The sequence below is a fragment of the Pseudopipra pipra genome, chromosome 4, assembly GCF_036250125.1.
Source record: "Pseudopipra pipra isolate bDixPip1 chromosome 4, bDixPip1.hap1, whole genome shotgun sequence".
Classification (NCBI taxonomy): domain Eukaryota; kingdom Metazoa; phylum Chordata; class Aves; order Passeriformes; family Pipridae; genus Pseudopipra; species Pseudopipra pipra.
In genome coordinates, this window is record NC_087552.1 from 73791828 (window position 1) to 73806062 (window position 14235).

The following is a 14235-nucleotide window of genomic DNA, read 5'->3' on the forward strand; positions in this document are numbered from 1 at the left end:
CTGTGGCTGCCCCATCCCTGGAAGTGTCCAAGGCCAGGTTGGAAAAGGCTTGGAGCAACCTGGGCTAGTGGAAGGTGTCCCTGCCCATGGCAGGGGGTGGAATGAGATGGGTCTTTAGGGTCCCCTCCAACCCAAACCATTCTAGGATTCCATCATCATCCCCTCCATCATCAGTGAAGTCCCTTCAGACATATTTGCCAGGACACGTTCCATTTAAGTTTCTAGGGAAAGGTTTGGATTTAAGGGAAGGATTTGCTCTGGGACTTGCTTTTAGAGTTTGCAAGCTTGGTCCTTTCAGACTGAACCAGCCTGGATTTGCCATCACAGAGGAGGCTCCACCTTTCACCTCTGAGCAGCAGCGACTCTTGGGCAGGAGGCCTCAAGGATTGCTTCAAGATTCCCAACGCTGTCCCTGTTCTTTGCTTTCCCAGGGAGATGACTGAACCATTTAGAGGAAGAGCACAGATATCTGCAAGAAAACTCGAGTCTTTTCCATCCTCCATATTAAAGAGGCCGAGGATCTGGGCTGTCAGCACAACAGATGCCCGTTTTCTGGGCCTTTTTTCCCCCCCTCCCCGTTTAATCGGTCGCTGTCAGCAGGTTAATTATTTTAACTGCTGCACCAGAAATGCGCACTTGGAGCTGGCTGCAGCACCTCGTTTCAAATAAAAAGCATATTGGCAGCTGCAGCCCCGGCTTGGCCTCCGCTCCCTTTCCTTAATTTGAGGCTGTCCATTGGAATTGCAAAGGTTCAGGCTCCGAGCGGATGCGGAGCCGTTCGCCGGGTGCTTTGCGCGGAGATAACGAGGCCACACAATGAGGGACGGATCCCCGCGATCCCACACGGGCCCAGCTGTTTTGCCTCCTGCTTTTCCCAAGGAAAGGCAATATGTTTTCAGCCTGTTGGGCTTGGAGGTCTAATGCCAAAAGCATTGAGTTGGGAAGGATCGGCCAGAAATCCTGGGGAAGAAGGAAACACCAGTATTTCCATTTAAACAAGGGCGGGAGGAGACAGACAGGCCAGACCAGCAGGTCCCAAGGTCACACTGATAGCATTGGAGAGCAGGAAGTTGAATCAGGACATATCCTGTCCCAGAAAAGGTCTCCAGCCTCTCCAGCACCTCCCAGAAGCACAGACTCAGTAGCCCCAGGGTGTAAAGAGCCAGATTAAGTGTGAAAAGGTCTTGAGCTTTGAACCTGTCTTGAGCTTTGAACCATTTGGTCATCAGCTGCAAGAACACCCCATCTTGGTCAAGCCAGTGCTTTCTAGGAAGCACTAGGATGGTGATCCCCAATTAACCTTGATGATATTGAAGTTGGATGATTCTTGTGGGTCCCTTCCAATGCAGGATATTCCATGAGTGGAGTAAATGTGTTCACTGAGCCATTTGTTGGCCTTGTCTACACCAAAGAACCAGTAAGGACACCTGAGCAAGCTTCAGTCTTGATGTTTCAAGTGCCAAAAGCTATGAAAACAGATTCCAAAGGGCCTCAGGGACACCTTACAAGCAACCCCAGCTCCCAAACAGTCTCACTCCTACAGCAATAGAGCCCAAAATTCCATCATCTTCCTCTTGGTTACATCACCTGGAGCTTCTGCATGGGGGTAACTGTGAGCCTCACCAAGGGAGTTTGTTGGGAAGTAACCCAGAGGAGCACCAGCTGTAGAATCACAAGAGCCTTTCACAAGCAGGGCTTTAACCAGGAACAGCATTTCTCAGCTCTAAAAATAGCAGCTCAAGTGGTAAAGCAGGAGGGGGGGAAGCTGTGGAGTAACAGAGGCACCACAGGTGTGTATGGAGACTGCAGACACATTGGACCTGTGTCCTCCTCCCCATCAGGCTACAAAGCCATGAGACGAGGACACAGTGGACAAATCCACCCCTCGGGAGAGTATGAATCATCTTGACAACTGCTGAGGAGGTCTCAGGCCTTTTCACATCCCCTCATGTTTTAAAAGCAGTAGTTATTAACCCCAGGAGGAGACCGAGGAAAAACCACCTTGGGAGAACCCGACACTCACCATTTTAGGAGGAGCCAGGACCAGTATCACAAATCTCACTTCACAGGAGTTTTCACCCCAATTCTGAGGCCTCTCCAGGCGGCTGATGCAAACGTGACGTCGCTGAAGGGACTTTATAGTGCAACTGTGGGGGAAGAGGGAATTGTTAACACTTGGCACCACAACCCAAGGCCTGCCCTCTCCTGGTGCAGCAGGTTTACAAACACACATTTCAACCCTGAGAAACACAAGATGCTGTTGGTTGTAAAAGAGTCCCTTCTGAAGTCTTAAGAAGTGATTTTAAGTTACTATTACCCAATTCTGCTGGTTTTTTTTTCTGTAGAATTTGACATCCTTGTTTCTGTGGGACATAACCATCACAATCTGAAGGTTTATTCTCTCCCTCTTCCACCACCTGCTTTTTAACAGCCACGACACCAAATGACAGAGTACAACACATGTAGTATTTGCAGAGCTACAGAAGCTTCTACAAGAAAAGCCTCTTATTAAAAAACATTACTGGAAAGCAGATTACACTTCATTTCACCTGATTTCCCAAAGTGCTTCTGGAAACATCAAGGCAAGGTGCCAAACCAATATATTTCCACTTTTGCCTTGGGTGGATCTCTGTTGTAATGGCTTTCCCCATTTGCTCCCAGCTGTTATTTTTCCCCTTTCTGGTGCACATGTGTTACACAAACCAAGCTGACCTCCTTGCTCAAGATCCACAGAGGCTACAACAGGCAGGATTCCTGCTCCCAGGGAAATCCATGGCTGCAATCCAGCCCTGCTGGGCACAGGGTGGCTGTTTGACTCCCCAGACAAAGACTAGCAACAAGCTGTTTGAAATAATCACAGGGATCACCTCTGGAGGCCATGGAAGACCAGGTCTGTCCCCAGCCTGGGATGTTTAAACAGAGCTGGGACCTGGTTAGTTGTCATTTTTCCTGCTGGGAAACTCTGGGGCTTGGTGCAGTTGCAGGTGGTGGATAGTTCCAGCCTGGACTGCAGCTCCTCTGCCTTTAAAGCCTCTACTCCTTTTCTCAACCCTCCTGAAAAGCACTGGTGAAATATGTACACAGGGTTTGCCTCTTAACACTGGAAAAGATATGGAAGTGTTTTCCTACCTCACAGTGATTTCCCCCCCCCCCCTTTTTTTTTTCCTGGTTCAAAGTTATTTCAACTGCTTGCTCCCTTTTATTCATCCAGAAAGCACCTATTGTGGTTCTATGACAGGATTTATTTCTTCTTTAACTTCTCATCCATAATTCCAGCCCACTTCATTCCTTTTAACATGTATTCCCACAGCCATGCACCCTGGAGGTTCTTCCATGAACAGCTCCTGAAGCCCTTTGGCTGGAAACGCACTAGTCAGGGGAACATTGTATTTTCTATCACATTCTTCATAATTTGCATTCAAAAATAATCACACCACTGAGTATTTTCTGACTGAGTTTGACTTCCTGATCACAGATTGGAAGCAGCCGACTCATATAAATTAATCTGACAAAGGGACTTGTCTGAGAGAAACCAAACAGCTTAATTAGAACAATACAGGTCATGAGAAAGATGACACTGTTTCATTTATTTCCTCCACCACAGCCCCTTGTGTCCTTTTTCTACTCAAATCAGCTTTGGAAGAGACAAATCTCCAGGCAGGTCCAAAGGTGAGGAATAAATACCTTCTAAAAGTAATTGAAAATAGAGTGCAAGTTTTCTCCTGGACTAACCCAACAGTCTGGATCTGCAACAATCCCTGTCCTTCCTCCCAGGGGATCAAAGGAACACAGACAACACTTGTTTTCACGACTGAATCAAAGCCCTTGGTTGCAATCCAGCTGTGGCTGGAGAGCAGACAATTCTCCTTGTGTTACAGTTCAACAAGCCAAGGGGGAAGGCACAAACTCTGGGATTCAGACCAACTGGAGAACCTTCAAGCGGGTCTGACACCTTCAGTTCTCCCACCTTCACCCACCTGGTCTCCAACAGCGAGTGGCTAATGCACCAGCAGCAAAAATGACCCTTATTTTGAGCTCTCCTCTCCTTATTTTGAGCTCTTTTCAAACCTCAGCTGCTGAGCTCATTGATTTGTTTCGAAAAAGAAGGTTCTTCTGGGCATTTTGAACATCAGTTCTACCCCAGAGATGGCCAAAGCAGGGATTACCTGCCTGTGGCTCACAGAGCTGTGCTAACACTTCCCAGACATCATCTCTTCCCTACCATGTCCACCAGGCAGGACCTGACCTAGCAAGAAAATACTGAACTACAAAGTTATTTGGAAAAACCTATTATAAAGTGCAATAATTAAGCAAGCCACATGTTCTCCTGTAGTAAAGCTTTCTCCCTGAAGTGACAGGGTTATGTTTCAGTGTCTCCAGGGCCATGATTTCCAGAGACAAGAATCTTGCCAACAGTGCCACTCTACAGGGTTACAAACCCCTTCAGCTCAAGAGCTTCTTGAGTATGGAGGGGAAAACTTGACTAAAAGGCTGTTCTTTGTTACTGAATGGCTTTCAAATACAGGCTAATTCTCCTGGCTGGCACACCAAAACCTGGTGTTTCCTTAATTTGAGGGACTGGGAAAGTGTGGAAGCAGCAGCAGCTCTGGAAGATTTAGCAACGCTGAGCACATTTACAAGACACCAAGGAAAACACTGTCATTATGAACCATTTTTATCTGAAATGATTCTATCCACAGTGCTGGAGTTTGAGGCTTCTCACACCTATAAGAGTTTCTCCCAACTTTTCTCTGAAGAGCTCTTTTGACACTGACACTGCACCTAAATCCCAGTACCACACCAGAAAAGCTGCCTGTGGGCCACTGAAGAATTTCCAGCCTAGTAGGGTCAATGTACACACAATTTAGGTCAATAATACCTCATAAATCAAGTTGGAGTTAATTTAGTGAGGGCAAACCAGATTAAAACCAGTTTTAAGCAGGTGTCACAGAGAAGGTGGGATGTCCCTGAGCCTTTCTGCCTTTGTGCAGAATGCAGCCTCATCTGCACTCGGTCTGGGCTCCCTTTTACATCCATTTATTTGGAGGGAAAGAAGTGGTGTCTCAGCACTTTCAGTGCAAGGCCAAGTCACTTCTGCATCATTCTCAGGCTTTTCTTCAAATTTAAGCCATTTTTTAGCTGACTCAAATCCTATTCCTTGGTCTAACACTTACAGCTCCCACTTTTGATTCCACAATCCAGATGCAAATATAATACAAACCAAAACTGCAATACCTACTAGACTTGTGCAAATATTTGTAAAGGATTAAAAAAAAAAAAAAAGTCATTTGGTTCACATGGAGAAAACTCAGCATAGCTCAGGCCAAGAGGAAAGTCACTTCCAAAATGAAACAACTTTTTTCAAGTAGCACTTAAATAAATTCCCACCAAGAGGAAAAAAATCTGAAGGGAGAACAGTCAAAGCCCCTCAAAAAAGCTGAGAACTAGCACGACATTTTCAGCTGACTCTAAATCAAGTCTGGTTTGGCCAAAGCCTCCGGGTTCCTTTTGGGTTTGAGTTGAGCTACATTTGATTCTCCTTTGCTTTGGCCAGAAAGCTGAAAAAAAAAAAAAAAAATCTATTTTCACCCAGGATTAGTCACACAAGGAAATGCTGGACTGTGATTTAATGAGATGCCAGGTTGAGTTCTCAGCAATTTTATCTTGATCCTCCAATAATTGAGCTCATAAAAAGGGCATTTAAATTATAGCACCAATTCTGCTTTGCTCTCCTCCTCTCTACATCCAGCTGAGTGTGGCTCTGGGATGGTGAGAACTGGCAACGCTCCCCCAAAAGCCCAGATCCACCGAGTCCCACGTGCCTCAGGTCTGCCCCACACCCAAGATTTTATCAGAGTAATAACACATTTCTCAACCAAATCATACAAAGGGTCAAACTATGGAGACCCAAGAGAAACAGAAACCCTCTTTAAACAGGGCAAGAAAGGAAGTTAATTCAGAAACAAATTATCCCTTGCAGTAAGAAAAAGTGCCCAGCAGAGGTAATCAGCCAGCCAGGCTTTTCCTGTCCCCACACAGAACAACAATGACACTTCTTGTTCTTGTCCCGTGCAAATAAATCTTCCTCCATGGAGCAGCTCCAGGCACAAGCCTTCAGAATCCAGACTCTGAAAGTGAGGAATGGAGCTGTGCCCAGCCAGCTCACCCACAGCTTGGCACAGCCTTGTTTCAGCCACAAGCTGGATGAGGTTTTGGATGGTAAAAATCCACGTTTTGCTGGGCTCCAGGAAGACTCATCCCCTCCGGGATTGATCCCTCCAGGGGAAAGTATTTCCTACAGGTCAGTGTGCTTTGGGAATTACTTTTCATCACACAGCACCTGCAAGAGCTTCAGCTCTCCTGCCCAACCAGGGTGGAGAGGCCCTTAAAACAACATTAATTGATTCTCTGAACTCAAAGAACCCTTGGCAGGTGATGGATGTGGCACTTGGGGACATGGTTTAGTGGTGAACACCACGGTGTTGGTTGGACTTGATGATCCTACAGGTCTTTTCCAACCCTAATGATTCTCTAAGGAGACATCTCCCTGCAGGCACTGGAACAATCCATCTTTCTCCTTCAGGACCCAAATTCCTAATGCAGGGTTTGAATTTGGAATTTATGATCCTACAGGTCTTTTCCAACCCTAATGATTCTCTAAGGAGACATCTCCTCCCTGTGAACACCCTGCAGGCACTGGAACAATCCATCTTTCTCCTTCAGGACCCACATTCCTAATGCAGGGTTTGAATTTGAGACTTTCTTTTCATACAACAGCACCTACAAAAGCTTCATCTCTCCAGCATAATCTGGGAAAACCCAACCAGGTGGAAAGGCCCTTAAAAGAAAATTATGCAGTTCTCTGAGCCCGAAGAACACTTGAGAGAAGAAGCTTGTAAATTCTGGAGAAGAGGCTCTTGTTTACAGGACTCCAAAGCTTGTAATCATTCCTCTAAAGGAAAATATTTGTTTTAAAGAACTGAACTGTTTAATTTCCCATTTTGCCCTTTAAAAGAAGGGGATAATGTGAGGAATACACAGTAACTGAAGCATCTCTATTGGAAATCTATTCAACAGCTAAATCAGAAACAACATGACTTTTCTATAGACACACAGACCTCTGGAAAAATCCTTAAACACACAAAATAGGCTTTGCATTACCGCTGTTCAGAGAGACACTGGAAGTACCTTTCACACAAACATCAGTTATACATTAAATCTGGAATTTACTACACAAATTTGACTCTTTTTGAACAGCTTGTTATCCCACATAATCTCACAATACCCATTTCTGAAAGGCTACCTGGGTTTTTCCGAGTTCAACTCCTCCACAGGAATCACTGCCATGACACCACAACATCAGGGTAAGAAATTCTATAGCAACACAGAGCACACAAACCACTAAACCACTCTCTGCTTGCAGAGAGGCTTTTTTCCCCCTCTGCTCTGCCTGTTAAAACAACTTTAGCAAACCAGTTTAATGCACTGAAAATAAGTCCTTCACCAATCCATGTGCCTTATCCATCCAGCCAAAGGAAATGGTGCTCCAACTGCTCAATCCAGACTCTGAAGCAGCTTGCTTGCATGTTTTCCTAAAGATTCAGCTTTGAAAATAAGCAATTATACTTATCTCCTGGCAAGGAGAATATAGACTGGAAGCTGTAATGCCTGGGAGTTCCAACTCAGCTCAGAGAGCATTTGCTCCATGACCCACACAGTTGGATTTCTCCTTGGAGGACACCAGGGACAGAGATCCACCAGCACCCAGTCAACAGTTCCTTTAACATCAGGGATGCTTCACTCCAAGGGAAAACATGAAAATTTAGGCCTTTTCACCTCCGTATTTCAGCAGTGGAAGAAGGAACTGGCTTGTGATAAGAGTCACTTGTTCATATTCCCTCCCCTGGATAAGGGAGGGTTTTCCTTGGGCTTTTTGAGCCACAGAACTGTGGAACACCAAAACTGGTGGCTCTCACAGGAGTTTCTTCCCCACCCTTCCCAAGTCAGACATGCAAAGCATGCAAGTTTACCCCTGCACGCTCTGGATCATGGCATTGCTGGGTGGTTCATGGGGAATTCTGAGCTTCTTCCTGGCAGTGCCTCTACCTGGTTCAGTCACTTCATGGAGAGGCATCAAAGTATCTCCCGGAGGTCCCACCAACAGCTGAGCTTCCTCATGGATAAATAACCCAGGAAAACAGTTCAGCATCCCTCATTCTGGGACAGGACCTCATCCCAGGTTCTCTAATGAAACAACAACCAGCAGCTTCACAGTGAAGCAGAAAGAGATCTCCATCCCAGTCTGTGTCTTCCTGTTCTGGCAAATGTTATGAATAGGAGGGACAAGAAGAGTTGTGCCCATGGTTTCTGAGGTATGAGAGCACTTCCTGGACTGAGGAAGCTCATCTGTAACCCTAAATATTTGCCTTCTAGTTAGAAAGTCACCACAGGCACAAATATGTGGTGATTCTTCCACCTTCGTTCTCCCCGAGCTGAACCCTGCTGATCCCTGGGGCAATGCAGGGCTCTGCTACTCCCAGCTCTCATTTTAATGGAAGGATCTCAAGGTTTCCATAAGTTTTATGTATCCTGGGGTGGCTTCAGCAAGATCAGGTTTGAGGCATTCTGGACCAAACCACCCCTAAAGCCAATTATGAATCAGAAAATGCTTTTCCTGGACTTGAGTGGAACATTCAAACCTCGAGATCTTCAATTCCCTGAGGGTTTGTTCTGCCATGAGGCTAAAGCCCAGATCCATGTGGTAAACCCAGCCTTGCTGGAGCCTCACTAGACCTGAAACCATCAGGAAAGCACCAATTCCAACAGAAGCAGAACAGCTATTTCAACCCTGCATTTTCCCCACTGCTCTTCCCACTGAGGATAAGTCAGGAGAGAAAGAAGAGCCTCCTTTCCAGCACAGAAGAGAGGGAAACCCGTTTTTATTTCCATTAGGAATGTTCTTCTGCAGCCAGGCTCTGCACAACTCAGCAAAAATCCTACCCAAGTTCTTTCTCTCTGACTCCAAGCTCACTTCAGCTGTAATTTCCCCTCATAATCAGTGCAGAAGCAACACTACCAAAACCATCTCTCTGAGCTGCTCTTCCTCATTAATAAAATCCCATCACGATACTCTATTTATCTCATCCACTAGGAATAAAATGTTGGTTAAGGTGCACAAACCCAGCAGGGCTGATTTAAAATTTAGCAAAGAGTACAGACTAAATGCAAGGATAAAGAACAGCAAGATATCTTAAAGGTCCTTCCCACTCATACGGAAATTTTTTTTTTTTTTTTCAATCAACAAATTCCTTTTACTTCAGAGGTTGGGAAGTTGTTTTGCAATCTGACTTCAAGAAAAATGTAAGACCTAAAAATATGGCTCACAATCTGTTGCACAATAGCTCCAGCAGAAATACAGTGCAATAATTAGATAATTACAGTTAATAACTCATCACTGCTTTCCCACCACTTTCTTCTGCCTCTTCAGAGCAACAAAAGGAAGAAACAAGGAAAGTTTTGCACAAGACACCTTCGGGCTGTGAGCTTATTTTTCAAATCATCTCTTGTCTTGGAAGCCAGGATTACTCACATGGATGCATTTAAAGCTTTGGCTCCCTTTCCACCAGAGGCTGAACCCACCCTTTCCAGTCTCATGTGTGTAACCACAGCCTTTGTATCGAGACCTCTAGAATCTTTGTCATTAAGTCAACACTCTCCAAACCCCTCCACACAGAGCTGTGTCACATCCCACAACAGAAAATTCCACCCTCTACATCAGCAGGATGTTCATATCCTCATGGCTGCTCCCCACAGCACCCAAAGTGGAGAAAACTGCTCCAAAGTCCTCCTGGTTGAGGGCATTTTACTGTATAAACTCATTTTCTTTGTGCAAGCTGCTCTGTACATGCCTGGTGTAAAAGTAGAGCACATGGAGCACAGAGATCATCCAGTTCATCACTTATTTCACAGGACACAGCCCTGATAAGGAACTGTTTCTTTTTTCACGTTGAGATCACATCTTTCTCTTTCATAAGAGATTAAAAACAAGGGTGAGGGCTTTTTTTCTTATTTGTTGGTGTTATTTTGTTTGGGGCTTTTTCGCCTTGTTTTTTTAAATCATCTATTTCCAAGGCAAAATCCTCCCCATTTTTCCCAGCCATAAGCAAAGGGCAGGGGAAGAACTGCCAGTGGAAGGAAAGCTATTGTGACAGTTGTCCCAGCAAACTGGCTGTGAAGGCTCAAACATGTGCCTGCCTTCAGGCACCTCTCCAACATATCCTAGTAATTTCTCTGGGAATTAACATATTTCTTGACAACTTGACTTGCATTCTGCATATGCTTAAAGCAAGAGACAGAGTGAAAATGGCACTGCTTGGGTTGGCTCAGTGAGCCAGGTCCTGGCCTGTCCTTTGTGCAGGGCCAGTCTGGCTCACCCCACATGCCTGACTTTGAAACAATGACTTCAAAACCCAGCTTTGGTCAAGTGGAAGAAGCTGGGGAGAAGCCACCACGCCTCATAAATCCCAGGTGACAGGGCCCTTACTGTCTTAAGGGCCCGCTCCAATGTTTAACAGTGTTGACAATTAATCAGCGTCTGAATTAATTGTCAGACAAAGTAATCAGTGTCTAAAGAGCGTGGAATGTCTGACTTCAATTTTCAGTCACAAAGTTTAGATGTTTCCATCAAAGGACCTCAGAAATCTTTCGGTACAAGCTCCCAGACTTTGGCAGGGAAAGCATTCCATGAACCAGTTTGCCTGTCCCTTTGAGAAGCTCCTTTATTAGCGTTTCTCAGTAATTACCACTTTCTGTCTCATTTTTCAACATTCTTAGCTTGTTAACACCGGATTTCTACAGCATCCAAGAGCTTAATGCCCTGGAGAGACTGTGGTCACCTCTGCCCAGGTTGATTTGCAAAGAGGAGCAGCCTAAAGTGGAGACTGGGATCCCACTGTAAACTGTATTGCTTTCTCTAAGATAACTTAAACACCTTGATGTTTTTTCTGATTCACATCTCATTTAACATTAACTTTATTATTACTACTTTTTTCCCCTGCAGAAAGACACTGTAAGACATGTGCCACCATTCAACCCCTGGATGGATGGAAAAGGCATCACCACCTTAACACAAAAAGGTACATTCTGAACCTCTTATTCTTCCCAAAAGCAGACAAATTTACAAGTTTTGGGCAGCCAGTGGATTTTGTTCATCCAGTCCAGGTACTTACATGATACAGAGCCAGGACTGCTGATACTGCACCCCTGTGACTGTCGCTGTGACCCCTTGGATCGTATCTGATAAGAGGTGAACTAGGAAAAGAAGAGAGGGAAGTGTTACAGGCTGTCCAGGCTTGGTTTGCAACTGTAAATAACATCTCCTTTTCAAATGGAAGGACTAATCCCAAGCATTCCTATCTGCACAGTGGATTTAGGCAGGGGTGGGGTGGGGGGGCTGACAGAGAAAAGATGGAAACATTTGTCCTGCTGCTTTTGAATTCTGTCCCTAAACTATTCATGGCTTGGAAAGGAAGCTGCTTTCTCCTCCCAACATCACCCTACTGCAGTATTAGGTTATTAGATTAGCATTATCCAACACACACACAGAGACAGGACTGGAAGAGGCATGGCCTTCCCAATCCCCTGCCCTCTCTCCCCCTCTTCCCAACTACTGCTCTCACACTATTTCATGGCACTACTTACATTTTTCTCTTTATTGGCAGAAAGCCTAAATTAAAGATTCTAAATGCGAAGCTCTAGGACAGGTAGCAAGAAGTAACCAAAGCATGAACATGCTTACTACATGCTCAGGACTCGACATATCTGTTAAACAAATTCACTCAGGCTGTGACAGTTACATTTGTGGTGCGATGTACATGTTTGTTTATTCATTCCTGTTGACTCTGAAACATCATGGGTGCCTACAGAGAAACAATGCTCAGTTAAGCTTCTTCACATCTTGGGCTAAAAGGCAGCTATGTTTTAGACTACACTACGACATTTGTTGACAGTTTAAGGTGACACAGGAGCCAACAATCTTGGCCAGGGATGCCCTGAGTGAGTTTCTGGAGGAAAACAAAGTCTTTTGTCTCCTCCAGTGGGCTGGGAGCAACACAAAGGCTCAACCCTCCCCAGAGGCTCATCCAGAGCAGGCCAAATTCCCCAGCCTGTGTGAATTCAGGTGGAGAATCACAAGGCAAAGGAGCCATTTCAGAAGAGACACCAGCAAGAGTCTCTTGGCTGAAGAGCAGACACTTGTCTGAGGACAAGCACACCCAAAGGGTCCACACAGACAAGACACTGGTGTTGTGGACTTCTCACCCCAGAGAACACCACAATGTGTCATCTTAATGAAACAGGGGGCAGGACTCCACCAAAACATAAAAACCCTGGAGATGTGAGACCCTTCAGTCTGAGTGACATGGAGCAATCAACCCACAGTGTCACATGCAGCATGCAAGCCTGGGGACCACGCAGGGAGGGTTCAACACACCACCACAAAGGAAAGGATGGCAAACCAACAGCAGCCCACCAGCAGAAGGAAATCAAGGGCTCATTACCGTTGCCTTCCCGTGGGGTCCCTGAATCTGTGAATAAAGTGCTCATGATTTTTTCAAAGTTGCAGCTCGGCTCCATGTTTTCGGGATCCTCCGCAAAGTGTCTCAGCATCTCCCGAAGAACATCGTCCAAGGACGTGGCTGTTTCATCCAGGATGATGCTGGCTCTGGCCAGGAACCCATCCAGGTCTCGCTGGGCTCTGACTTCCTCCTCAAAATTCTTTAATTTCAGGTACTGTGTTAAGGAAAGATCAGAGATCAGACATTGTCCTTCACGAGCAGTTCACGTTACACAAGTAAAATGAGTTTTATGCATTAATGCACATTTCAAGGCTTGTCTTAACAGAGTGCCCATAAGTGAATGCCCAGCTGCCATTTATACCCAGACATAAAAAGCAGAATTTTTAAAAAAAAAAAAAAATAGGGTTTTTCTTCTGCCTAGGATAAAGCACATAAGTTTGCCAAAAAGCAGAAATGCTTGAGGTAGCATTTGAAATCCTCTGTAGGTTTAAATAATTCAAGAATTTTCAAGAAACATGGGACAGATATTTGGGAGAAATGGACTCCAAGCTCAGCAGCATAAAAAATAACCAGTATGAATCTCAAACTGGGAACCATCTGCTCCCAGTTAGGGAGCCTGAAGTGGGAGTCCATCATCTTTTTTTTTAACACTTCCTAAACTTTTACTGTTCCCATAACCAAGGAAGTTTTCTTCCTCTGTGCATAACATTTCACTTTGAATCAACATAAATACAATAAAAAGATGGCTGAAACAGTCTCAGCTCTCTGCTGGTTCCTTCTGCTGTCTCAGACTTGTTGGCCTGGAGATGGGAGACACAGACATGGTGTATTCCAGAACCTCAACTCCTTTCTGTATTTGTCAGCTGTGAAGTCAATTAATGGAGTGATCAAATTATAGATGTGTCATTCCCATTGCACATCCTTGGAATTCCACACACACAGCACTGGTCAGGAGGGAGTGTCAGTCCTGTCCTCTCCTTCAACGGCTTAAGATTGAGCGAGGAAATGGGAACTGCACTTTGTTATACAGATCTTCCTTCTGATGGGAAAGCAGCCAGGCTTGACTCCATGATGCTGGGAACCAGATTGTCAGGATACATTCAAACCCTCGGTTCTCTTTAAGCTCAGCAAGAATCAAGCTCTGAATTGCCATCACAAATCTGACACCGAGCTGCCTCCCCGGCCAGGACCATGGCACATTGTCCCCCAAGGTACAGGGCCATCCCAGAGCCTGACTCGTGGATCCCCTCCTTCCATGCACACTCTCCCTACCTTTTCCATTTATAGCCTAGACACAGGGAAAAAAAATGCTGCCATCTCCCTAATTACTGTAATTATCACAGCAACTATCAAGTTGTCAGTACACATCCATCGCAATTAGCACTGTTTTACTTTGCATCAATCACTCCTTACACAGCATTTGAGAGGGAGGATGCTCTGAAGGATTTCAGCTCCCACTCCCCCCCAAGGCTTTGTAACCATCTGCTCGTTGGAGAGGAGACAGTGACACAGCTACAACTCCACCTAAGAGGTGCAAGCAGTTGGGTCTGTCTCGAATTATCACGGCAAGAGAGCAGATTAAAACACCCATCACCACCTCTGTGACACAGGGTGTTCATGGGGGCACCACAGGACCAGCAACCACCTCCCAAAAACAACT

At 45.4% G+C, this 14235-nt stretch overlaps 1 protein-coding gene across 5 annotated transcripts in view; it reads right to left on the reverse strand.

Annotated features, from left to right (window-relative positions):
* SLC4A11 (solute carrier family 4 member 11) overlaps positions 1-14235 on the reverse strand; it is a 99751-nt gene that overhangs the window by 41264 nt on the left and 44252 nt on the right. For 4 of the 5 annotated variants that reach the window (XM_064653591.1, XM_064653589.1, XM_064653593.1 and 1 more), the window contains exons 5-8: positions 12558-12789; positions 11856-11918; positions 11229-11310; positions 2024-2147 (exon numbers count right to left, since the gene is read on the reverse strand). In XM_064653591.1, coding sequence (XP_064509661.1) covers positions 2024-2147; positions 11229-11310; positions 11856-11918; positions 12558-12789 — 501 coding nt within the window. The remainder of the gene's footprint in view (positions 1-2023; positions 2148-11228; positions 11311-11855; positions 11919-12557; positions 12790-14235) is intronic. The other variant, XM_064653590.1, reaches the window with a different exon arrangement.